Raw genomic sequence first — 25,039 nt, 5'->3', positions numbered from 1 at the left:
ACCATCGTGTATTTTTCTGGATCAAAATTATCTCTAAAACGAGCTGGTGAATTTAAATGTTTATGGAAAAAATTCAAGGAAAGCAAACTACAGCAGCCAAAATAAAAAATTCTTATTTCAACCCATAACTTTTCTTAGTTTTACGAATTTTTATTCCCGGTCTGCGATGGGAATAAATCAGCTGTAATTTGAAGACTTAAGAGTTTAAAAAAGTCCCGAGCCGAGATGATGTCTTAACATATTTTTCAAATTTTGGGCCTTATTATCTCTTCTTCCTTTCTATCAGTCGTGCGAGACCCTTTGTTTCACATTTGAACTGTGCAAATTTGATATGAAAGGGAAACGGGAAGCTAGATTAGTGAGCGAGATCAGGACAGGCCAGAAGTCTCTCGTCAAATTGTTTTAAATGGCAGGATTTACTCGGGGGGAAATAATCGGGCTGTTGGTTTTCTTACTCTCCTGACTCGATGGCAGAAAAATCAGTTAATTGTAGTCCACTTTACATCTCGCCTGGACTTGTTCAAAGCGTCGATTTTCGACGTTACGTTTCGACGTTACGTCGATTCCATCTTACACAGAAAGCTAGCAAATATTCATTTATTAGATTACCGCATGTGCCCTCTCTCTTTAAATTTGTTCAACGTCGATAAATAAGAATTGGCCAATGTTGTTGTACTGTTTCAACTTCCAATAAAACTGACACCTGCGTCAACGATCTGACTCAGTTGATGATATGTTTTAGAAATGGCGGTCATGGAAAGTTTCTTCCTCTTCCTATTTCAAGGAATCGCCATCCTTTTCGCTAAAGAAGACTCGACGCATTCTCGTTCAGCGTTATTCACCACTAAGGAGAACAAGCGCCTTGATGGTCATGCTGTCAAACAGTTTCGATCTCCCACTCAAATATCATGCAGTCTTTCGTGCCTCAGAAACTCCTGGTGTACTTCAACTAACTTCGAAGAACCATCCGGAAAGGACGATAAAGGAACTTGTGAACTGAACAAGCATGGGATCCTCGACAGAAATGCCCAGTTTTATGATAAAAAAGGCTTCACTTTCTCTATGATGCTCAAGGTATAGTTTTCTTGTTGATTTTTCCTTTGTTTGCATGTATTTTTTTTTAACGCGTACAAAAAGAAAAAAAAAAAAAATTTCAATGGTAAAGGAGCTTGGCACTTTCATGCATATTAGTTAGATTTCCGAGAGTTATTGAGCGTTTACCCCTTATCCCTTAGTTCTGTTTAGTTACAAGTACACGCAAAACAACCACAGCTAAACAGGAAGAGTTGCACTCTATTTGGTTAAATATGCCTGTTAAACGACCATACATGTCTGTTATTTTTAGGGATGTCTCATGACAGGCTGTCGTAATGGCGGTTCTTGTTTGTTTCACGAGAAGAACAAAAAATTTTCATGTTCTTGCGAACATCCTTGGACTGGAGATGACTGTCGAACAATTGGTAAGATTGCATTTTTTTAATAAAATGTTCCGAACAGTTCAAACTGATAAGCGCGCTCAACGGAACCGAACATTTAACTAGCCGCTTTTTAAGCAAATCCAGCTGGCTGGCGCATTTAATAATAAGACAGAACTCTTTCATTCTTTGGGGAAAAATGAACAACGGTAATTCAAAAATTAACAACAACGGTATTAATAACAACGGTATTTCAAAAATTTTAAAGGAGGAATTGAAAGCAGAATCGGGTCTAAATACAGTCTATTTTGTTCTTCGTAAGTCATGATCTGAAAGTTCATTAGTATGCCGTCGCCACTCAGTATGAAATGCGAGAAAAGTGGCTTTTAATTAAGCGAACATGTACGCGTTAATAACCAATTGCGCGCTTGATGATTCCGCCGCTTCACCAGTGTCTTTGATGGTGAGTACGTTATCGCCCCTGTGCATACCCTTCCTCTGACAATTGAAAAGAAAGTATTTGCAAGAATACTTTTTACTTTATTTGTGATGAAAACTGTGCAATCGTACACAATTCGCCAGATGTATAAAGACGCAAGCTAACACTCAAGGCGTCTGCGATCATAACTTGGCATGGGAGAATGTAAACATTCGGTCGTTTCATATATCTTATTAACCAAGCGCGAGGGCCGTACTGGGAGAATATCGGCCCGAGGTCTTGACAGTACGGACCGAGCGCAGCAAGGTCCGTACAAAAAAGACTGAGGGCCGATATTTTTCCAGTACGGTCCCGAGCAAGCTTGGTTAATAAGAGATTTATTATACGACTAAAGTCCAAAGGTACACAAGTGCGGTATCATTCGGGACCATTCGGGACAGTGCCCGGTCCAATACTTAGAGAATATTGGACCGGCAATAGAGCATTTTGATTGGTTAATTTTAGTTATTGGCCCTCTGACTGCCCGAGTCGTGTAATAAAATATGTTACAGCCTTCCATTGTGCGTACAGGGATCTTTGTTAATTTCAAAACAAGATTTTAAGAATTAAACTTGGTAAGTCGTGTCAACAGATGTTGTATAAAAAGGATGAGTAGCCATTAAAAGAAAAAAAACCGATCGAAAGAAAGCTATTATTACATGTTTCTACACTAGCGAGGAGGATTAATTGAACCCATAGTCGTATTGACAAGTACCGCTTTAATTCCACCGTTTGATCACATGACAATCAAAATTCTCTCCCTCACCAACGGCAAAAGTGTTTAAAAAACTTCAACATATTTTCCAACGCAGCTGGGAGCAAAAGCGACAAACAACGCCAATTGTTTCTCCTTCCTTACCCCTTACCGCGTCATTTAGTATTCAAGTGCCTTCTGCGCGTTATCCGATGCATAAGCTCATTCAAAAAAAAAAAAAAAAGAAAAACAGCCGCGAAATGTTGAATGAATATTTCCCTCCGCGGAATAACAGCCTATTCTGTAGGCTCAAACTTCGCCAAGAAAAATAGAAGGAAGGCGAGACCATCTCACAATTCGTTACAATCTAGGAAATCTATCCTTCACGATATGCCCATACAGAAAGTCGTAGAAAAAAATTAAGCTGTCCATGTAGTATTATTAAAAACAGAAAAGACGAGAAATGTTCTTTTATCAACATGGCTATACCCTCATAAGGGAATACCTTTCATCCTTAAAGCTTTAAAGTACAAAGATTTCGAAACAGATATCGCTCGAAATAGATCTAGAGCGATTAGAAAAGTGGTTATTTCAGCAATAAAGGCGCTCGTAAGGAAATTAGATAATGCGGCCAGAACAAAATTCTTAGGTTCCAAAATTCTCGTAGCAGGCTTTCAAAGTTTCTCTTTTTCTTTTTTTTAACAGGGAGCGAGAGGATGAAATAACAAAAATGTACGGTTTTTGAGACACGGGAATATTGTTTTGCAACAGCTGAAAAGTAATGTCTCCTTCATTAGCAGTGCTTGGCCAAGAGGCCAATTTCTTTTTCGGTTACGAATCTTTTACTTTAACGTTGGGACGATAAAATCCTGTAAAGAGCTGAATTGAGTTCGAGTTTTTTCTCTACGGCTTACGGTTAAAAAGTTGAGCCGTTTTACGGCAATGGGTAATACCTCCCCACCATGGTCACCAGAAAAATTGTTACAGTTATTATCCCATTCACTAGTTTCAGTTCGCCGACGATGCCGCTGTCATAAGCGGTCAAGAATCAGAAAATCAACACCTTCATATCATATTATGGTGTAATTGGTTGAACATGACGATCAGAGTTGACAGATATTCTACTTTTGGAATACGGAAACTGTGCACTAAATCTCTCCAATATTTACCCAAGCTGTTGATCAATGGATTTCTAATTCCCTGTGTGGAAATGGGTGAATCATTTCGTTACTTAGGTCGCTTCTTTGACTTCAACATGTCTAATAACCAAAAAAAAATCTGAATTGTCTTCTCTTGTACAAATCTTGATGAATGACATCGATACAAAGCCACTGCATCCTAAACACAAACTTCTTCGGTACAGCCGCTATGTCCTATCGAAGTTGTCATGACATTTCACCATGGCAAATATATCCAAAACCTGGATAACGCAACATCTCGACTCTGTAGTGAATGGCTACATCCGAAAATGGCTTGATATTCCGATATCTGGAACGCTGAGCAATGTTTCCCTAGAAAGCAATAAATTTGGTCTTAGTATTTGTCCTCCCTCTATCAAATTTACTCAGTGCCAGTCAGTTCTCCGAAATTCATTAAAAGAGTCCCCAAATGATTCCTTTCAAGCTCTCTGGAAATCGTCAAGCTGTCACAATAATATTCAATATGATTTGTACAAATCCACTAAGGAAGTTCTTAAGGACTTCCATTCTAATCAAGAGGATAAACTGCAACAACACCTAACATCTCAAGGTTTCTTCTTCTCAAATGTTATCAAGTATTCATTGTCATCTGTTAATTCTATTTGGTCAGTGGCCCAGTCCCATCTACCGAAGAACATTTACAACTTTACCATCCGCTACATCAACAACTCTCTTCCTACACGTAAGAATTTGGTAAGATGGGGATTATAACAAAGTCCTGATTGTTCCTTTTGCCTTAATCCTGAGTCACTCCTTCATGTTGTCGCTGGTTGTCAACAATGCCTTGATCGCCTTACCTGGAGGCACGACTCAATCCTTAACTTTATTGCCAAGTCCCTTCAATCTGTAATATATTTTAGCTCCTCAATCTATGCAGATGTTACTGGTTTTCTAAATCCCTCAATAATAACTGGTGAAAATTATCGCCCAGATCTTCTTTTCCTAACCCAGTCCAAGTACCTATATGTTCTATAATTGACAGTTGGTTTCCAATCTAACTTGTACAACAATGCAGTACGTAAAAAAGAAAAATATCGGAACTTGATTAACGAAATGAGTACAACTTTCACGTGTGTCAAATTTGTAAATCTCTCTATGAGCTCCCTTGGCGTTTTCTCAGATGAATGCTCTACGTTCTTAGGCATGATGAATGACATAGGCATTGCCAAAAAGCAGCAACTTTACATAACCAAGAAAATGATAAATATAGCTATTAGAGCAACATATTACGTCTTATGTTGTAGAAATAGGAATTGAGACAACCCAGATTTGATGCAAATTTGATTTTTGTGTGTGCGTTGAATAAGCCAATCTCAAGCAGAATTTGTAAATTGCCTATACGTAGTGAGATTTACAATTGTACAATTAAAAACAAATATAATTCCTATTACTTTACTGCTGACGCCAAGAAAAAAAAAAAAAAAAAAGAAGAAAGGAGAGACCACTGCACAATTTTTTTACAAGCTGGAAAAATAATAAATAACTATCCTAACACTAACCTTTTTACATATTGTTATCAAAAATCGTGACAGAAAAGTTGAGAAATGTGCTTTCTTTGAAGGCTGGACTCTTATCGCTCGATTCTCAAACAGCGATGGCAAGAATTGGATGCGTGATGATGGTAACTGGTGGTATGACCAGAAAGCTGCTATTGGAGCGACAAACGACCCTTCAGTGAACAACGATATGATCTCAACAGCCTTTTGGTCGGTCAGCGGCAAAGAAATAAAGATCACGCGCAGTGACGACCCCAGTCACACTCCTCTATTACAGACCACAGGTAACTGTTTGGGTGGACAAACATTTCGATCCAAAATCACAAGTTATGACGACTTTAGAAATGGCACAGTTTGGGCCAGTGATCAGTGTCTTGGAAACTGTTCGGTTCAATATGGTGGACAGTACAAGTCAACAGACGGGTTTCAACAGGCTGAGTGCAGTGGAAACATCCAAAGTGCTGACAAGATCGGCTTCTGGTGTGACTGGAGTAGTGGTGATGGATCGGTGATGATGATTGGTGGAGGAGGAAAAAGCTGTAAGCGTGCTGATCATGGGATTGGAATTACAGAAACTGACGCTGCTTCTTTTGTTGAAGAAGGTGGAGGTGCGACTGAATATGACTTTGGTTATGATGCTGTCACAACGAAGAACCAATCCCAGTCCTACTCATTGAATTTATGGATCCGTTAAAAATAATCAGGCCTTTTTTTTCAAACTTAGTTTAGTACTAAAGAGCTTTGTGGAGGTTGACTTGTGATTCAAGTTAAATGAGCATTTAATTTAAAATGATCAGTAATAAAGAACCTTTCCCCTCTCATATCAAAGATAGAATAAGTAGACCATCACGCCAGGTAAAACGCTAAGATCCTTAAATATCTTTAGATTTTCACTGGAGACCAAATTAAATGCCTTTAAAATCGAATCATTGAGTTTAATCTGATTTGTTAAAGAGGAGAAGTATTAAGCGTGGAATCGGCGAGTTGAAAACGAGGCCAAGTCATATTGTGTCGCATCTTCGTATACATAACAGCCATAAGTATCGCTGTTTTCTTTTGGATATATCAACAAAGTTGAAATGGTAAATGGGCCACCGTAACGATTACAAAAGCTGACGTTTCGAGCGTTAGACCTTCGTCAGAGCGAATAGAGGAATTGTGGGTTGTGTGTGCATTTAAAGGCAGAACTTGGAACTACGTTATTGGTGGGGACATGGCAACGAGAAAAACATCAATAAATTAGTGGAATTGTATTACCAAATTTTCTAATCTCTCTTCTGAAGAGTGGTCGGCTCTAAAAAGTCTTAGAAAACGCAAAGACATAGTTATCAAAGCGGCCGATAAGGGCGGCTCAGTCGTTGTTTGGCGCACCGACCTCTACCAAAAAGAAGCTTTGCGGCAACTTTCTGACACCTCTTTTTATCAAAAGGTCGACAAAGACCTCTCTGCAAGCAATCAAAACTCCGTCAAGAAAACGATCAACCAACTCATAACTAAACAAGAATTGCCAGCCACAGCAAAAAATATCATCATAACCACTCCTAGAACTTCTCGTATTTACTTTTTACCTAAAATTCGCAAACCTAACAACCCGTGTCGGCCCATTGTCTCAGCTTGCAGTTGCCCTACCGAACTTATCTCCAGCTATCTAGACAAAATTATGGCTCCCATCGTCAAAACTTTACTATCATATATTGAAGACAGCCACCACGCTCTTCAAATTTTTCCAGACTTTAATTTCCTTGGCCAAAACAAACTTCTTTTCACCATGGATAATACGTCTCTTTACACTGTCATTCCCAATGGCGAAGGCCTTCTGGCCCTTAAACATTTTTTTTTTTGATCAACGTACTGTTAAGGAACCTAAATCTGAAACACTACTACGCTTAGCCGAACTAGTGCTCACACTCAATTGTTTTTCATTCGGAAACAACTTCTTCAAACAAACCAATGATGTAGCCATGGGCACCAAAATGGGACCTAGCCATGCCAATCTTTTTGTAGGTTTTGTGGAACATCAATTTTTCAGCCAATACAACGGGTCCAAACCTGAACTCTACAGTCGCTATATCGACGACTGTATCGGCGCTACCTCCTCTACCAGAGAGGAGCTCACTCAATTCATAACTGTAGTCAATTCTTTTCACCCGGCTCTGAAATATACTTGGGAAATTTCTGACAATTCTTTATCCTTTTTAGACGTCAAAGTTTCAATTGAAGGTTACGGTTTATGCACTAGTGTGTATTACAAACCTACAGACTCGCATAATTACTTGTTATATTCGTCTTCGCATCCATCTCACGTTAAGAACTCCATTCCTTTTTCTCAGATTCTAAGACTTCGTCGTTTATGTAGTGATGACTCTGATTTCCACCACAAATCAGAGTCAATGTGCCAGTTCTTCGATAAACGTGGTTACCCTGTTTCCGTCGTTCAAGCGGGTTACCACCGCGCTCAACTTATTGATCGACATTCAGCACTACAAACGTCGCATAAGGAAGATTCCGACCGCATTCCATTCACTCTCACGTTTCACCCTCACAACCACTTAGTTAAATCCATCATTCTTAAAAACTTTAAATTACTTCAAAACGATCCAGAGACAAGCACTATCTTTTCGCAGCTTCCGCTCATTTCATTCAAACGCCACAAAAACATAGGCAATTGTTTGGTCAGAAGTTCTTTTCAGTTTAATGACCAACCAGGCACTTTTAAATGCGCTCGTGCACGATGCAGAACATCTCCTTTCATTTACAACACTGATAAAATATCGGGACCTAAACGATCCATTAAGATCACCGATCACTTCACGTGCACCTCCGCCAATGTAATATATTGCATAACTTGCACTTATTGCAAAAAGATATACATCGGCGAAACAGGGAGAAGACTAGGTGACCGATTCCGAGAACACCTTCGAGACGTGGAAAGGAATGACAAGGAAACATCGAAACCAGTCGCTAGACATTTTAATTTACCTAATCATTCTAAGCAACATATGGCAATCTGCGGTCTTTCCTTGCACTTAGGTGGCACGGAAAGCCGTAAAAATCTTGAACAAAAGCTCATCTCTCAAACCGGTAGTCTAAATCCCACAGGGATCAATGAACGCTTTTCATTCCACTAATTTATTAATTTTTTTTCTCGTTGCCATGTCCCCACCAATAACGTAGCTCCCTTTTCTGCCTTTAAAAGCACACACAGCCCACAATTCCTTTATTCGCTCACACGAAGGGCTAACGCTCGAAACGTCAGCTTTTGTAATCGTTACGGTGACCAATTTACCATTTCAACTTTGTTGATATATCCAAATTCTTTCGTTACTCCCACCGACGCAGCCCCAAACAGTTTCTTTCTAAACTATCAGCCTTTATTCAGCTGTTTTCTTTTCTTGATTATTGTTTTGTTTGTAAAGATGAAATAAACAATTTTTAATAGAAGAGAAAAATCGAGTTTCCAGATGGGATTTGAACCGACGACCCTCCGTGATCTAGTCGGATGCTCTAACCACTGAGCTACAGGAGACTCTATGGTGAGCAACTGGAACCGCATCACGCAGCTACACAGCCAAACATCAGCTAGCGCATAGAAGCTCACTAACAGCATCACGCTGTCACATTAAAGCATCACATGCATTAAAACATCACATGTAGCCAACCAGCCTCCAAAGTGAGCATGTAAAGATGAAATAAAAAAAAAAAAATTATTTCATCTTTACATGCTCCATTCTAAAAACCGGATTCCCTCTGACGTCGGGCCGGGTTTCTGAACTCTTACCCTCCTGACACGATAAAAGAAAAATCAATTGATAGCAGTTTACTTTACATCTTGCCTGGACGTGTTTTTTTACGATATCAGTTACACAGGAAGCCCGAAACTTCCGCTCAAGTAAACAAGTCCTATCTCGCAGCAGTTGAGTTTATTAAACAGGAAAGCTGTTCACTCCAATCCCATTGAAACTAAGATGGAACGTTTAAAGAAACCTCTCATAAAATGCTCGAACAATGTTTTTCGCAAAGGCTCTTCGGTTCTTTCTATCATTCCAATTCTACTGATTGTTGCGCTGTTCTTGAGAATGGAGACGATCAACAAGCGAACGGAAATGAACGAAGTGCGCATTTTGGCTGTTGAAAGTCGCATGAAGATGACGAATAAGGCAGATGAAAACGCCCAGGAGAAGCCGAAAACGTTCACAAGTAAGCATAAAACTATTTACTTTGATCCAAAATTTTTCTGGCTGTGGTATTATGTAGATCATAGTGTAGTCATCCGAGAAGTTTCATTATTTTGCCTGGATGAGTAGGTCTGTATTTGCTATACAGTGGGATCATAACTTCAGCCTGTATACCTAACGAATTATTTGACCAGTTATGTGACAAGCCGGATGTGACGAGTTATTTAACGCGTTTGTCGTGAACGTAAGGTTTTCTTCCGTTTTACTCTCACGGAGTAGATTGAAGTTTAGTGCCAGAAAAAGGGCACCAAAAACATTCTTTGTTAGTCATACAGACGCGCCTTCAATCCACCATGGCGTGAGCACATGCTAAGCTAAAGCAGCAAGGTCCATGCTATTATACATGATAAGTAAAAGGACAAGCTGACGTTTGCCGTTTTACGTAAATGCGGTGCTAAATCTCTCGATTGTTTGTCGTCTTGAAGGGGGGGGGAAGGGTAAAAAAAGTCTGGTTGTGTCACAATAGAATTTATCGGGCTCTTAAGTGTTGTAATCCCCATTATTGGCTGACAATTCTTTATAGTACCCTCTTTATACTCTGTTAGCGATCACTGCTCCCTGCTTTTGTTTCCCCTGAAAACCACGTGATCCCCATAATATCCTCCGACCCCACCCGGGACGGCGACTAAAGATTGCTTTTTGAGAGATCTGCGCTTGAATCACCAAATGGTCTGTTCACATCTGAAAGTAGATTATATCCAACGCAGAAATATATTTTTTTTCACATAATATGACAAGCTCCAGCATGGATGAATATGTTTTGTTTTTTCCTTTTTTTTTTTTTCGATGAAGTTTATAAATCCTCTGACAGTATATGCCAGGCAGGACCTCAGGGACCCCCAGTAGCCCTTGGGTATCCTGGATATAAAGGAGAGAAAGGGGTTCTGGGAAAAAAAAGGACCACCAGGCCCATTGAAGCCTGTCGGGGCTCCAGACGCAGGTTGCAAAAGAGGACCTGTGGGACCTCAACGATTAAAAGGCGAAAAAGGCGATAGAGGGTCCATTGGAGCAATCGGGTTAAAAGGAGAGACTGGACCGAAGGGTCGTCAAGGAAAAAAAGTATCCACTGGCTCTAAAGGGAACAAAGGTAACCGAGAATTGGTTGGTATTCAGTGACCAAAAGGAGAATGCGTCGTTCCACTCAAGATCAGTGTGCATGCTATATCTCAGGCAGTCTTTGTGAACGAGACGGCAGAATTTTTTTTCTGTTGGGCACAAGGGCAGACTACTCTCAAGATCATGTGGCGTAAGCTTGGAGGTACTCTGTCTGATGCTACTGTAGCATATAGTATGCTCCCAATCAACAGCGTACAAAGGTCACATATTGGGTCGTACATGTGTTCAGCTAACACAGGTCTCGGAAGTCTGGAGGCTTTAAGCACTTTACAAGTAAAAGGTAAGGATATAAGTCGCCAACTTTTTGTTTTTTTTTTAGGATATATATATATATATATATATATATATATTTTTTTTTTTTTTAACACCAGTGGTGACAGTAATTTTTAAATCAAATACGCATTTTTCTCTTTCCACAAGCAGCCGGCGACCTTGAGTGAGTTTAGATAGCAATTTAACCCCTTTGATGCCGATCACTTTGGGGGAGATTATGAGTACATGATAAACTTATAATTCAAATATTATGATAGGTTTGAGTTGTTTGTCATTGCTATTATCTAAGCTATGTTTTTTTACTACTTGAAACCGAAGTTCTTGCGGATGGCTGCTGTTCATCACGCGATTTTATTAATCATATGTCAATTTTTGTAACGATTTTATTCTGCCATCAGAGCCACCGACCTTTGTGAAGAAACTACCACCTTTCGTTATCGTAGATGAAGGCTCCGTATTAAGTCTCTGTTGTGAGGCTGGGGACTTTCCTCGTCCTAGCGTCGAATGGTCTCGCGCTCGTCACGTGTACTCTGCTGGTACATTACTGGCTTTTGAGGAACAAGGCTGCCTCGAATTTAACCCTGTTGTAAACAACAGCGACGGAACGTATGTCTGTCACGCAAGAAAACTCATCGGATTAGCAGAAACGACAACAGAGCTAAGTTGTCAAGGGGAAATTTGTTGGTATTTTGGATAAGTTGATTTTCTTTCAATTCACCGACCTGAAACTCATTGCATATTCATTTTAGAAAGCAAAGTATATCTGTCGCGCAAAAAAACTGCCTCCATTTAGCAGAAACAACCGCTTCAGTAGTTTTGAGGGGGAAAGGTGTCGTATGTATTCAATTTCATTTGTGATTATTCCAGTTAGCTTACACTCATTGCATATCAGTTGAAGAAGCAAAATCTGCTATGGAGGCAACATCAATCAGTGGCATATCGAGGGTCACGCCCCCTCCGCCACCGCCTTATTTGGGTGAAAAATAAACGCAGAGGGAAAAAAAGCCGGCAGGTTAACACAGACAAAAACGGCCACCTCCTTAGCAAAAGGTCTTGATCCGCCACTGCCAATAACCTACAAACATTGATCTTAACTATTCAAAACTCCAGCAATTAAAGAGAAACAACTATTGCATAGTTAAGTGTTCTTTTAAATAGAGATTTACAAGCGCACGCTTGTTTGTGACTCTCATCTTCCTTTCTATATGTTACATCTCGAGACTCAAAATAAGGCTTATAATACCAACCAACAAACAAACAAACAAACAAACAATCAACACGTATGCCCTGTTCCTGTTTAACTCAAACTAAGGCTTATAACACCAACCAACCAACAAACAAACAAACAAACAATCAACACGTATGCCCTGTTATTGTTTAACTCAAAATAAAGCTTATAACACCAACCAACCAACAAACAAACAAACAAACAATCAACACCTATGCCCTGTTCCTGTTTAACTCAAAATAAGGCTTATAACAACAACCAACCAACAAACAAACAAACAAACAATCAACAATTATGCCCTGTTCCTGTTTAAGTCAAAATAAGGCTTATAACACCAACCAATAAACAAACAAACAAACAAACAATCAACACATATGCCCTGTTCCTGTTTAACTCAAAATAAGGCTTATAACACCAACCAACAAACAAACAAACAAACAAACAAATAATCAACACATGTGCCCTGGCTCCCTGCTCCTAATAGGAGTAGCTAGTCGGCATCTCCGTAAAAAAAAATCAAAACTATTAACCTTAATGAAGAAATAAAATCATTCATAGTCATTGCATCTTTTTTCTTGGTCAGTCATTCATAACTGCTTTTTATGACTTTCAGGGCATTCCTGTGAAGACATTTTGAAGAAAAAGGTGCTGAAACGTTCGGGAAGCTACGAGCTTACAGTGAACAATTTGATGTATGCTGTGAGTGTGATGGCATCATTCCTCTCTCAGAATAGATATAAATTTCTTTAGTACTATTTTTTTCTGTGTTTGTGTGTGTGTTTGTTTTTCTTTGCGTCGCTTTTTGTTCCCTCTCCGTATGAAAACTCTTTTTAGCGAGATAAGAAGTTAAAATAGGGTCAGGATTTTTTTAACCTTACTGAAAAAAGAAAGGTCAATGAACGCCATTTTAGCTTCACAAGCGACATCATAGATTACAGAACATAAATTTTCTCGCCGAGAACATTTCGTGCAACATACCAACAAGAAAGTATTGCTTTTTAATGGGTAGCATCAGTTTGGTTTCCAGTCAAAAGCACAGTCAGGATGGTAACTAAAAAGTTGCTTAATTGAACTAAGGAAAGACTCTGAGCATGCGCAAGAGAAAAATCTATCATAATCTGAAAAGGTGCCTTCCTACTTTTCCTCTCATCATTCCTATCTCACCCCTCTCTCCCAATGAATGAAGTGTTGCGATTAACTTCCCACCATCCCCGTGACTGTTTCAATTCTAGCTATTAGAATGGTTTTAAAGCGATGAGCACTTCAAATCTATTAAGAGATGATATCAGTTTCCTAACTTATAACCAAATGATAACTATCCTCTTCTTGATTTAAACGTATTTGCAATGTATTGTTAGGTTTATTGTGATATCACGGCAAGTCTTAAGGGATGGACTCTTATAGATCGATTCTCTAACAGTGACAACAAGAACTGGATGCGTGACGATGGCAACTGGTGGTATGACCAACAAGCTGCTATTGGAACAACTAACAACCCTTCAGAGAACAACGATATGATCTCACCAGCCTTTCGGTAGCTTAGCGGCAGAGAAATAAATATCACTCGCAGTGACGACCCCAGCCACATCCTTCTGTTGCAGACCACAGGCAGCTGTTTGGGTGGACAAACATTCCGATCGAAAATCACAAGTTATGGAGACTTTAGAAATGGCAAAGTCTGGGCCAGTGATCGTTGTCTAGGAAATTGTACGGTTGAATATGGCGGACAGTACAAGTCAACAGACGGGTTTCAACAGGCTGAGTGCAGTGGAAACGTCCAAAGTGCTGACAAGATCGGCTTCTGCTGTGACTGGGGTAGTGGTGATGGATCGGTGATGATGATTGGTGGAGGAGGAAAAAGCTGTAAGCGTGCTGATCATGGGATTGGAATTACAGAAACTAACGCTGCTTCTTTTGTTGACGACGGATCCCATGAGACTGAATATGACTTTGGTTAAAATGATAACACAGGAAACGCTCCACCCCAGTCCTACTCGTTGAACTTATGGATCCGTTGATAATAATAAGCTCTTCATGTTTCAAACTTAGTTTAGAACTGAATAACTTTATAGAAGATGAAATTATTCATTTCATGTCGCATTTTAAAATGGTCAGTAATAGCGCGTCTTTCCCCACTCGCAGCAAAGATTAAATAGCTTGACCATTACCTCGGTCGCAACGCTTTAATATTTAAACATCCTATGATCTGTACAAGCAACAAATTGCCATTAGAATTAATTTAAGTCAGACTTACAGCTTATCGATCTTTTAAGGAAATGTAAGGTATTCATTGATGATTGTTTAGTGATGTCAGATATAACAGTTACAAGATATGTGAAATCAGTTAATCGGTTATTTCATCAAAACATTTCTGAAGCTCTATCGAGCACTACATGTTTTGTTACATTGGCATAAAAAATTAACAGCTAGAAGAATAAAAAACTTTGAAAAATAGAAGAAGCTCGAGGTTTCTTGATATATTATATTTACTGAACAGTTTAAAAACTTTATATATAGTCTACTTAATTATGTTCAAGTTTTCCACGAACGTGGCAACCGACTAGAGGCCATTGATTAATTTAGCCTTCAATGGTTCAGCACACCAGGAGGAGGCCTGGGACAAAAATCTAGACCATCAATGAGATAATTAAGCAACAGTGTCAGTCTCCGATTACAGCATCTTGCTTAATTCTGCCAACATTGTCGTGAATGTTATTGTGGGGAAGGGGGAGGGGGGGGGGGGGGTGAAGACACTTCGTTATTGGCTAATAGGTATGTGCCGCTGAATGGCGTCGCTTTCTCATGACGCTCTTTGTTATCCGAACGCGTAAATGCTCTATTGCAGTAGCGGCAAAGGTGTGGCATTATCCGATCAGAAGTTTATCAAAGTAACACGACTCCCATTTCGTGTCACAGCGATACTAATGAAAAAATGTAAGATTCTCTGCTTTTTATGTATTATTTTCTCACCACTATCCCTAACCTATCACCGCCTCATACACCACTAATACCCTCTTCACCCGTGTGTAAGATGTCTTTGTTCTCGCTAGATTTTGAGAATGCGTCTAACTTGGCACAGAGTTGATCGTATTTTTTCTGTAATTCAACCAATTCAATTTTCTCCCGTGTGTGGTGAGATATCTTGGGTGTCTTTTATTTCCTGCCATCCAGTACTTGTCGCTCACTTTGTTGCTGTTGTAGCAAGGATTGATATTGTTCTTTGTGTGCGGCAAGATTATTTTCAATCTCTCGAATCGCTTGATCTAAGACCGTACATTCTACTTGATGGCATGCTTCATTGACACGTTTCTGAGCTTCAGGACTTTGCATCTTAGGGTAACTTTTCATTGATTTCACTCTTTTGGGGATCGTTCCATTCTCGGTATGTTTTTTATATTACTTTAACACATCTTCCTGGTACTTTACGCGAGCATGAACAACATGCATTTTTTGTCGATAGGACTTTAGAACCGCGGAAAGATCCTGAGTACTCGCCATCGTCCACACTCTGCGTGAGCAGGTAAGAAATGAGTGTGGAGGTAGACACTTCAAGTTTTATCATATTGTATACATCCTCCTCTTTCCTCCTCCGTTATGTCTAACAAACTTTAAAAGAACGCGCACTTTAAAATATTCATTATATTAACTCAAAGTGCGCGCTCATATAGAACCAAATGTTTATTTTTCTTATATACGAAACGGAACTGTCCATCTCGTTCAGGTGGGATCGTATATTTTCTATTCTTCTTCCTCCTCCTCCTCCTCCTCTTCATTCCTCATCCTCCTCTTCATTCCTCCTCCTTCTCCTCCTCATTCCTCCTCTTTCCTCCTCCTCTTCCTCCTCTTTCCTCCTCTTTCCTCCTCCTCTTTCCTCCTCTTTCCTCCTCCTCTTCCTCCTCTTCCTCCTCTTTCCTCCTCTTTCCTCCTTCTCTTTCCTCCTCTTTCCTCCTTTTGTTCCTCTTCCTCCCTACCTCTTTCTTCAAGTAATATAAAAATTCTTCACATGGATTCACTCGTTCTAGTCATTTTATTCCTCAACTTTACTCAGTTCTTGGGACTCATATACACTCGCAGTAAGACATTACCACTAACAAATGTGACAGTTTAAAACAGTTTATTACAGTGATACTAGATCACTCTATGTACACTCTTTCCTTCTCTTCCTCTTTCCTGCTCATGCGCGCGCTTCCGGAATGCGGTTGCGTAGCGACCGTGGCGATGTTTCCACGTTTTAGTCATGTTTCGTTACATGTAAAGCAAGTCCATATCATATGAGCTAAATAAGTCTTTGGACTATTCTCCTTGTAATTCTTCCAATCGCTTTATCAGGTATAGATGTCGAGGTTTTGTGTAAAACGTGCTTGTATATAGGTACTTGCTATGTTGCCTCTATTCTACCGCTTTTATTTTGTGTTTAAACGGAGTATCCAGGAACGGTTTGATTGTTTTTATCTTCTCTTCCACTTCTATGTGTTTCAGTAAGATACACCACTTGTCTGATTTGATGAAATCGAACTTTCTTCATCATTACTTTGGTCCCATGTATGATCATACCATTCCGATTCATAGCCACTCTTATACACCCATTGCTAGATTTTCATTGGTCTATCATTGACTGACACACGTCATCACTCGGAAACAATTTGGAAAGACAGGTCCTTGACTTTGATCCGAAAAAAATTAAGGATGCTATGACTTGATTAAAATTTGATGGACAGATAATAATGAGACTACCTGGATTACAACGCCTGCTGGCATTTCGTATTTTCCCCCGGTTTGTATCCTCTATGGTGCTGCGTTTTTCAATACCCTTTTCGTTCGATTTTTTTTCTGATAATCTTTTTAAAGGGGAGATTTAATTGTTTCTCTTCGAATCATTGTCATTGAATTGCGTCGATGCATAGTTGTTATTTTCCTCACTTGTGGAATTTTGTAGAGAATTTAAAACACTTTCGTCACTGCTAGTGATCACACTCACGCGTTACAATTTATTTTTAATTAAGATTTGAACTAAAGTAAACATTTTTATTGAGAAAAAAGCTATCGCATGTTTATACATCGAACGGACCATTGTTCATTTTCAGAGAATTTTGAATACTCGTGAACTGAGTGATCACCATCCAAACTAGCTTATGTCACGTATTTACAAATCAAATACCGCGCTGTGGGATAATAAAACTTGTAATATTCAAAACAGTGTGTTGGAGCTAAGCACTCTGCCATCTTGGCTTTTTTTCGTTCCCATTGTTTTGAGAAAACCGTTAGTTTTTTTAAACCTGAAAACCCTAAACCCTAACCCTAACAAACCATAACCCTAACAAACCCTAACCCCAACTCACCCTAACCCTAACAAACCCTAACCCTAACAAACCCTAACCCTAAAAAAACCCTAACCCTTCTAACCCTAACCCTAATAAACCTAACCCTAATAACCCTAGCCCATAGCGATGGACTCATGTCGAGAAAAAAAAGAAAAAAAAAGAAAAAAAACCTTTTGATGTCTTTTATCAATGTTTTCGCAGCAATTCCAAAATCCTTGTACACCTCAAATCAACTTCGAACGATTTGTACCTGTCTATCGATATAATTTGGCTTTTTTGAACCATTTGCGTATGTAAATCAGTGTCTAAACCGAAAATTGGTGTTTTATTCCTAGATTTAAGTGCTCTAGGTTTCAGTCAAAGTCCAGATCACGTTCATCGGAAAGGCATCATTTTGAGATTACCGAATCGCGCCGGGATTCCTATAATAAACCAAGGTCAGTATAAATGTTGTGGTCTGTTTAATTTCGATTACTTTGCGTTTACCAAGCTCTCGATATCTTCTCCAGTATTTTAAAGTAAATGAGAATCTAGCGAAAGTACATCTTCAAGAAAACAGTGCTTAAGAAAATAGCATCCGTTCGCCCCTTCAACGCCTTTCCCTTTCAACTTTGCTCAATACACTGGACTCGAACTGGACAAAACAATTCAGGATCGGTTCATACAATAACTTTTGAAAATAAGCACCGATTATGCGTGGAACTAGCTTACAGCTGAAGCTCATGCGTGGGAGTCTCATTAAAAATGTTTGCATGTGAAAAGATTTTCCCGCGTGTGCCTCGACTGCAGGCTAGTTCCAGTTCAATACCATAAATATGAATATTGTCGAACATTAACAGTGCTTGAACTATTTTCTACATTGACATATATTCTGTGAAGCAATCGGCAATCGATCCGCAAGCAAAGAATTCGGCCCTGGCATACGGCAAATTCATCGGGAAATACGCTTTTCAAAGGTTCATCTTTTATCTGTACATGTCGTAAAAAAATGAGCCTTTTCGATCCTTTGGTGGTACTTTGACTGTTTCTAGCAAATGCATCGCTTACCGCTCAACTAGCTTTAACGTGTTAAAGAACCTTTTTTTCTTGTCGCTGATAATGTTTTCTGTATGCTTTTTTCTCTGTGTATGGGACAAATCTATTGGAACTGCGCTTCTGTTTGTAGAAAGGATTGTTTTAAATCTCCCATTTCAAAGGGGATTAATTGATTTACTAATGAATGAAAAATATAAAAAATTGCACAAGCATGGCGAATATTTGGCGCATAAACCTGCTGGTCGCGCGTACTTTAGTTTATGGTCTTAATATGAACACTATAAACTCCCATTTGTAAAATTTTCTTGTCATTTATGCTGCCATTTTTAATGGAAAAAGGGTAAAGTATTCAAAAGTTACTATCATACATAACCCGATCCTAAATTGTTTAGCCCAGTGACGGTATTATTGCGTATGGCTTTATGATTTAGGCTTTACAGTTGAGTTTTATGGTTGTGCTTTAAAAAGAACTACATTTGTATTAATTTCGTTTTCATAAAGGTTTTTTTGAAGTGCTGATTTTATGACAGGAGGGAAAACCGCATAATCCGCAGAAACACCTGTCGGAGCAAGGGGAGAACTAACGACAAACTCAACTCACATTGACGTCGGGTTCGGGAGTCGAACCCAGGACACGTTTGTGGAACATGAGTGCTCTCGCCACCACACCCTCCCCTGCTACCTGTTATGATCGAGTTTTTCAGTGAAGTAATATTTATTTAATTTATCTGTATATATATTCTCTTAGGTTCAAGCTAACTGAATACTACAAGCCAGTTCGTGAAAAATCGTTTCAAGTCACTCAAGTTGTAGAAAGTAAGACTTTTATGCGTACATGTTTCCGTAGCACAATATAGTTTTGTGGGCTAACCATATGTATGCGCTAGTTCTTGTAATTAAATGACAACTGAATAAAGATTCCCTACGGTCAAATTAACGTACCCTTCTGATGTTTCTTGCTCGGTTGTGTCAGGACGACAGATCGTCCTTTTACTAAAGTTTTATGCGTAGACATTGTATTCGGCGTTCAATATTGTATTCATTGTATTGGGACTCATTGTCCCAGTATATACATTTTTGTATTTCTTTGCAAGTAGATATTCAGTCGATAATATTATTACTGACATTGCTTGTTGCACTGAAAAAAATATTAAATCCAATTTAAGGCACGTTTTGTTGAGATATTCAGAGCCTTTGTACAAAAAAAAAAAAAAAAAAAAAAATTAACGAGAGTGGCTGGTTACAAAATTAATGACAATTTAACATGATCTTCACAGGCACGATGATGAACATGACATTTCCAAAGTCTGACAAAGCGTTCTGTCTTGATACTGGAAATGAGATTGGTGTTACGCTATTTTGACAACCTCCTTTACCACCGCCTAATCCTCCTAGCACTTATTCACCGGAACAAATGCGCCGATGGTGGGTAATTAAGGATAACATAGCAACCTATACGTTAGACGATGCTTTAAAAGAGATCAAGACCCTATTTGAGTCAAGGAATACCTACATACTCCAATACTTCGATGGCTACCATGTAATGCAAATCGTAAATGACATGGATTTACGATCGTGTTTACGATATTTCTTGGCAAACTCATCTAATCCAGACGTTTGCCGGATTTTTCTCGAAGAGAAGCTTTCCAAGAAAGCAGAAAGTTTTAAGGCCCAGATTGAAGTAACTGCCATACAGGCTTCTTCTACAAAGGCATTGTCCAAAAGTTTACATGCTGACTCTTCTTATAAAGGAAAGTAAAAGACAAAGAACACTCTAACTGAAGAACAGCGTTTAAAAACGTTTCGAGCACGTGTCCTTAATAAACATGGTACCAATGCGGATGTTTTTAACAAAACAACAATCACTTGCAAGTATGATCACTGTAGAAAGGTAATTTCGTGTAAAGAATTCAATCAACAGAGCTTTGATACACACGTGAAATTCTGTCATGCATCAAGGAAAAATCCTTCATCGGACATAAGGCTACTTCTGATGCTGATTGGTCAGAGTGAAAAAGAAGAAGGCGATGGAGAACAATCGCATCGAGCAAGTTCTGAGCGAGAGAATCTGCATGATTGACTAGTGCGATGTGATATTAATTTACTTGATGTTGATAAAACAGTGTTAATGTTTTGGTATCTAACTAAATCTGGACTTCTGCCGAGGACGCATATCTTTTACGAGGAGGGGAATGCATTTTGTTCTAGAGCATTAAGCTGTTACTCTACCGTTTTGCAAGCTTTTCCCCAGGAGTTTCTCGCTTTAACGTCCTTGTTGCAATATAATCAGTTTTTACACGGCAAGGGAGCGACCCACTTTTTCAATGGTATCGGTGGTCATGGGCTGGGCCATCTCGGAGAAGTCAGCATGTCACCGGCTGAGTGGATTCAAAGTCATAATTTTGCGGGTCTTTCGCCGTGAATTCTTTCAGAAAGGAACTCGATGTCGCATATAATGAATGGCGTTCGAATTGATGATGTGTGTCAAGTGTTCTTCTCGTTGAAAGGAACGAACGCAATAAGTCTAAAAAGGGAGGGCGTCGTTGGTTACCTGATTACTACAGCAAGTGATGCGATGGCTATTAAACCATGCCTTCAGTTTTCTCCGCAAGTTAATGGCATTATTGGGCTTCTTGATCCACCTGTGATGATGTCAGAGGAAGTCAAAGAATTATTGGGCAATTCCGACACGGAAATAACAACATACCTGAAGACGTGTAAATTTAATACCCAGACCCTGGAAGTCCACCTAACCTCAACGGATGACAGAGTTTCTCGGCCAGTTGCGGTGTTTTATGGAGGCTCGCATGGCAGATGGCAAGTTGTGGAAGAATTGCATCAAAGTTTACGTGTCATTGACGTATGCGAAGGATGTCTTCTTGAAAAGAAGGTTAATGTCTGCTCATACAAAATGCCATGACTGCTGGAGCGGTAAACGCCTTTTTTCTAAATGTCTTAAAGCGGGATTTAAAGAATGGCATCCAGCCGCAAGACCATGCACAGATTGCCATGAGAAAAAAACAAACCTGTTTTAGACTTTTGCAACTTAATGCTCAGATTGCGAGTCCCGTCAAAAAGCTTTTATGGAAAGGTTGTTCAACCTTTTTCCAGAAACCTTTCAGTTACCACTGCCAGATCCCCCACACAATGTAAAATCTGTACACTCCTCGGTTTATTGGTATTGGCTATTCCTGGATACTAGACTAGCTAATCTTAGAATCATCTTAGCAGTTAGAAGAGACAGCAACACCCGCGTGTCTTTCCCAGTGAAAAAGGAAGTAAGTCTGAAGGCACTAAAGAATAAGGACAGAATGTCAGTGGAAACAGTCCTCGAGGTCTTTTCACCTGAGGTTCAGAAAGCGCTGCCAAAGGAAGACGTAGTTGTAACGATTGTCCCAGAAATCTACACCTTTTGGAGACAAAACAGGCCGGGTACTGTGGTCTGCACTGTGGACGCAGATATACACCATGAAACTGGGACTGTCTTCCTTAGTGACCATCAAGCTCACCAGGTAATGATGTGTGACCCTCATTGTCCTGCTACGCTGACATCAATTGCAGGAGTGATCCAGCCAGGGTGCCGCGACGGAAAAAAAAGCCTGTTTTTAGAACCATCTGTCCTTTGTGTTTACAACAACCTTCTCTTTGTGTGTGATTCTGGAAATGCGTCCATAAGGGTCCTTGACGTCGCAAGGCTGGTATCAAGAAAGAAAACTGCTCACACGTTAGAAGTCAGTACAAGTGAATCAGAAGAAGAGGAAGATGACATCCCCCTCACAGGAAAATACACGATCACCTCTACCATTGCCCTGACATCAACGTGTGGCATTCACTTGGTTAGGCCGTTTTCTGTTAGTTCAGGTCGTAGAATTATGCAAGATTACCCGGACTTTTATGTCAGTGACACAAAACAAGGAAAGGTATTCAAGATAACAGATGTTAAGCTCACTACTCGATGCAGTGGAAGACTTCGGGAACTATATCCAGCAGCTGCAACCAACATCAGTGTTGCTCCAGTGGCACTCGTCTTTTACCAAGAACGATTGTTTATTGCTAACGCGGACACAAATGAACCGGGTATTTATGTCATACATTCTAATCGGGGAACTCTGTTGTCTACTATTACTTCACCCCTGATCTCAACTCCTTCTGGAATGTGCCTTGCAGACAAATGTCTTTTCGTATCATGTGGGAATCATACCATTCTTAAAATTTCTCAGATAGACACAGATGTGGCGGTTGAACATTTTTCTGGAAAGTGTAACGAACCAGGCAGTGAGGATGGCGTTGTCTCTTCAGCAAAGTTCCACTCTCCTCACGGTATTGCAAGCATGGGATGTTCCTTATTTGTTTGTGACAGTGGAAATAAGTCTATCCGACTTGTTACAAACGCTGAGCCCTTGATAAAACTGTCATCTTTTGTCTATTCATACGCTTAGGTGTTTGACATTGACCACTATAGGGGAGCCGCGAGATTTCCATTTCGTGAGGCAATGTCTTCATTGGACAAACTAGTGGAATTCTTAATGATGTGGGGCGAACAAACCAGACAGAGGACCAGTCGAACAGGACCTCAAGGTCCCGACCAAGTGTTGTCATACACAACAAGAAGATCAATGGAGATGGTGCATGGCAGCCTAACGCGACTGCAGAATTTTCTCTCCGGGTTAGGTGCTGAAGACCTTCTAGCGCAAATACGATTGTCTGCGCTGGTCACCCTTATGGTTGAAGATTTTTATTCGTTCATGAGACAAGAGGATCCCATGCCTACTGAACTCGAGTACGGAATTAGACGCACATCCTGTGTAAGGGAACTGGAGAAGAGAATGTATCGTGGGCATTTCCAGTACTTCACCGGGCTTAAAAGCTATTATCCGGACAAAGTATTGGATTCTCCTCCTCCTCCCAAGCAATCCATATCCCTAATCGAAGATCAAATGGAGAAACTATCCCTTAGCGACACAAACGAGTTAAGGGAATTCGCTTCATCTTTCGGGAAGAGTGTTCGACAACATACTATCAGAGACAAAAGCAAATAAGATACTGGTCAATTGCCGTATGCAATATCGTTCTCGTTGCAACAGCGTGAGCCAACTTCAAATGTTGCAACAAGTACTCTGCTACAGGGTGACACTCAACAAGTACTTTGTCAGCAGTCCGTCCCTCATTGTGAATTTTTGTTCAAAGCAGGAGAAGCTGTCGCTGTGAAACACGGTCGACGAAGGGAGAAATGGGGTTTTTTCTTGGCTCTCCTTCTAAAGGATCTCTCAGTCGAGGACAGAACTGCAAATGAACTGCAGTTTACCGAGAATGTAATGGATATTATGTGGCCGTGTTTGTGTCGCTATCACCTCTAACGAAAATGATTCAAAATGCTATCAACTTTCGCAAGAACAAGTTGATAGAATTGAAAGAATTCTTAAAGGTGGAAACAACAGTGACATCGAGTCCGACGAGGAAACTAGAGAAAGCAAAGTTGCTTCCGCATCCAGGGATGACCATCCCAGACGTGTAGCTTGTAATAGGAGATCTGGACACACTGCAACACGTTTGAGCCTAAATTAAGTTAACACTTTGCTTAACGGAACAGACGTATTCATTGCTATAAGTATTCTAGGATCTCAAAGCTATTCCTTTCGTTGTGTTATTTTTAAATGCTTAATGTAATTTTGAGAAAGTTGAGTGATAATATTTCCACATCGGAAAGAATCAATAAAATGTGGTTCTCGGGTATTTACCACAAAAATCTACCAAGAATTCGCGCTATTATATTGTTGAATCACTATGTTGTTTTGATCTTAAATACGTTAACAATTAAAATTCCAGTGTTTTTTAGGTTACGTTATAGAGACGAAAGACTCAATCCGACGATAGAAAATAAGAATATCAAACATTGTGATGCTTAGATATCTACCAATAATTTGCGCAAAGTAAATAGGACTATGGAAAAAGGTATGTGTAGAACGCCATCGTAAGCGCTTTCCGTCGTCACTGCTTAAAGTCCCTATAGTGTAGATGTTTAGTATACAGTTTAGTGTACAGTATGTAAAAATAAATGCCACGCTTATAAGGCTGATATCTAAATAAACCTCAGGCTGGAGTTAAGTAAATAAATACGGTAATTAGATTGAACATGACGCTGACGGTTTTAAATCATATTTTAATTGAAGTGAAATCATCTATTTCACAATAAGGCGAATTAGAAACTGCCTAAAAAACTCGAAATACGGAATAATGAATAACGAGAAAAATTTCAAAATGAATAATGAATAGCCTCGAAAAAATAAAAGGAATAATGAATAAGTGAGATCCAATTATTCCGCTTCCACCCCCGACAATTATTACATGAAGTGGAATACTTTTCAGATAATCTAAGCTTCTGGCATGTTCTGTTTTGTATAATTTGAATGAATGATTATTTGCTTGATAGTTTTTAGCTTATTTGATGACATTGACGCTCTTATCACTCTCATCAAACAGGATCACCACAATTGGTGTCAGATTTTGGTGACTCTGTACAAAAGCCTAAACAAAATCCCAGGTGTAAAT

General features: G+C 39.5%; 1 protein-coding gene and 1 pseudogene across 1 annotated transcript; both read left to right on the top strand.

The window, feature by feature from the left end:
• Positions 1 to 618: 618 nt before the first annotated feature.
• On the top strand, positions 619 to 6,202 carry LOC148740085 (uncharacterized). The gene is made up of 3 exons (XM_088748152.1): positions 619 to 1,074; positions 1,346 to 1,460; positions 5,348 to 6,202. The coding sequence occupies exons 1-3, from the start codon at positions 745 to 747 to the stop codon at positions 5,974 to 5,976; spliced, it is 1,074 nt and encodes a 357-aa protein (XP_088604278.1). The 5' UTR covers positions 619 to 744; the 3' UTR covers positions 5,977 to 6,202.
• Positions 6,203 to 9,358: 3,156 nt separating this feature from the next.
• On the top strand, positions 9,359 to 14,135 carry LOC148740084 (uncharacterized; annotated as a pseudogene).
• Positions 14,136 to 25,039: the final 10,904 nt, after the last annotated feature.

Source organism: Stylophora pistillata, chromosome 2 (genome assembly GCF_964205215.1).
Source record: "Stylophora pistillata chromosome 2, jaStyPist1.2, whole genome shotgun sequence".
Taxonomy (NCBI): Eukaryota; Metazoa; Cnidaria; class Anthozoa; order Scleractinia; family Pocilloporidae; genus Stylophora; species Stylophora pistillata.
The sequence above is the reverse complement of the archived record's forward strand: the minus strand, read 5'-3'. Positions and strand labels throughout refer to the sequence as shown.

Bases quoted from the DNA above. Each gene is read 5' to 3' on its own strand.
- LOC148740085 (XM_088748152.1), top strand. From the start codon at position 745: ATGGCGGTCATGGAAAGTTTCTTCCTCTTCCTATTTCAAGGAATCGCC. The intron at 1,075-1,345 runs GTATAGTTTTCT...TGTTATTTTTAG, and splicing joins CTTTCTCTATGATGCTCAAG to GGATGTCTCATGACAGGCTG. The intron at 1,461-5,347 runs GTAAGATTGCAT...CTTTCTTTGAAG, and splicing joins AGATGACTGTCGAACAATTG to GCTGGACTCTTATCGCTCGA.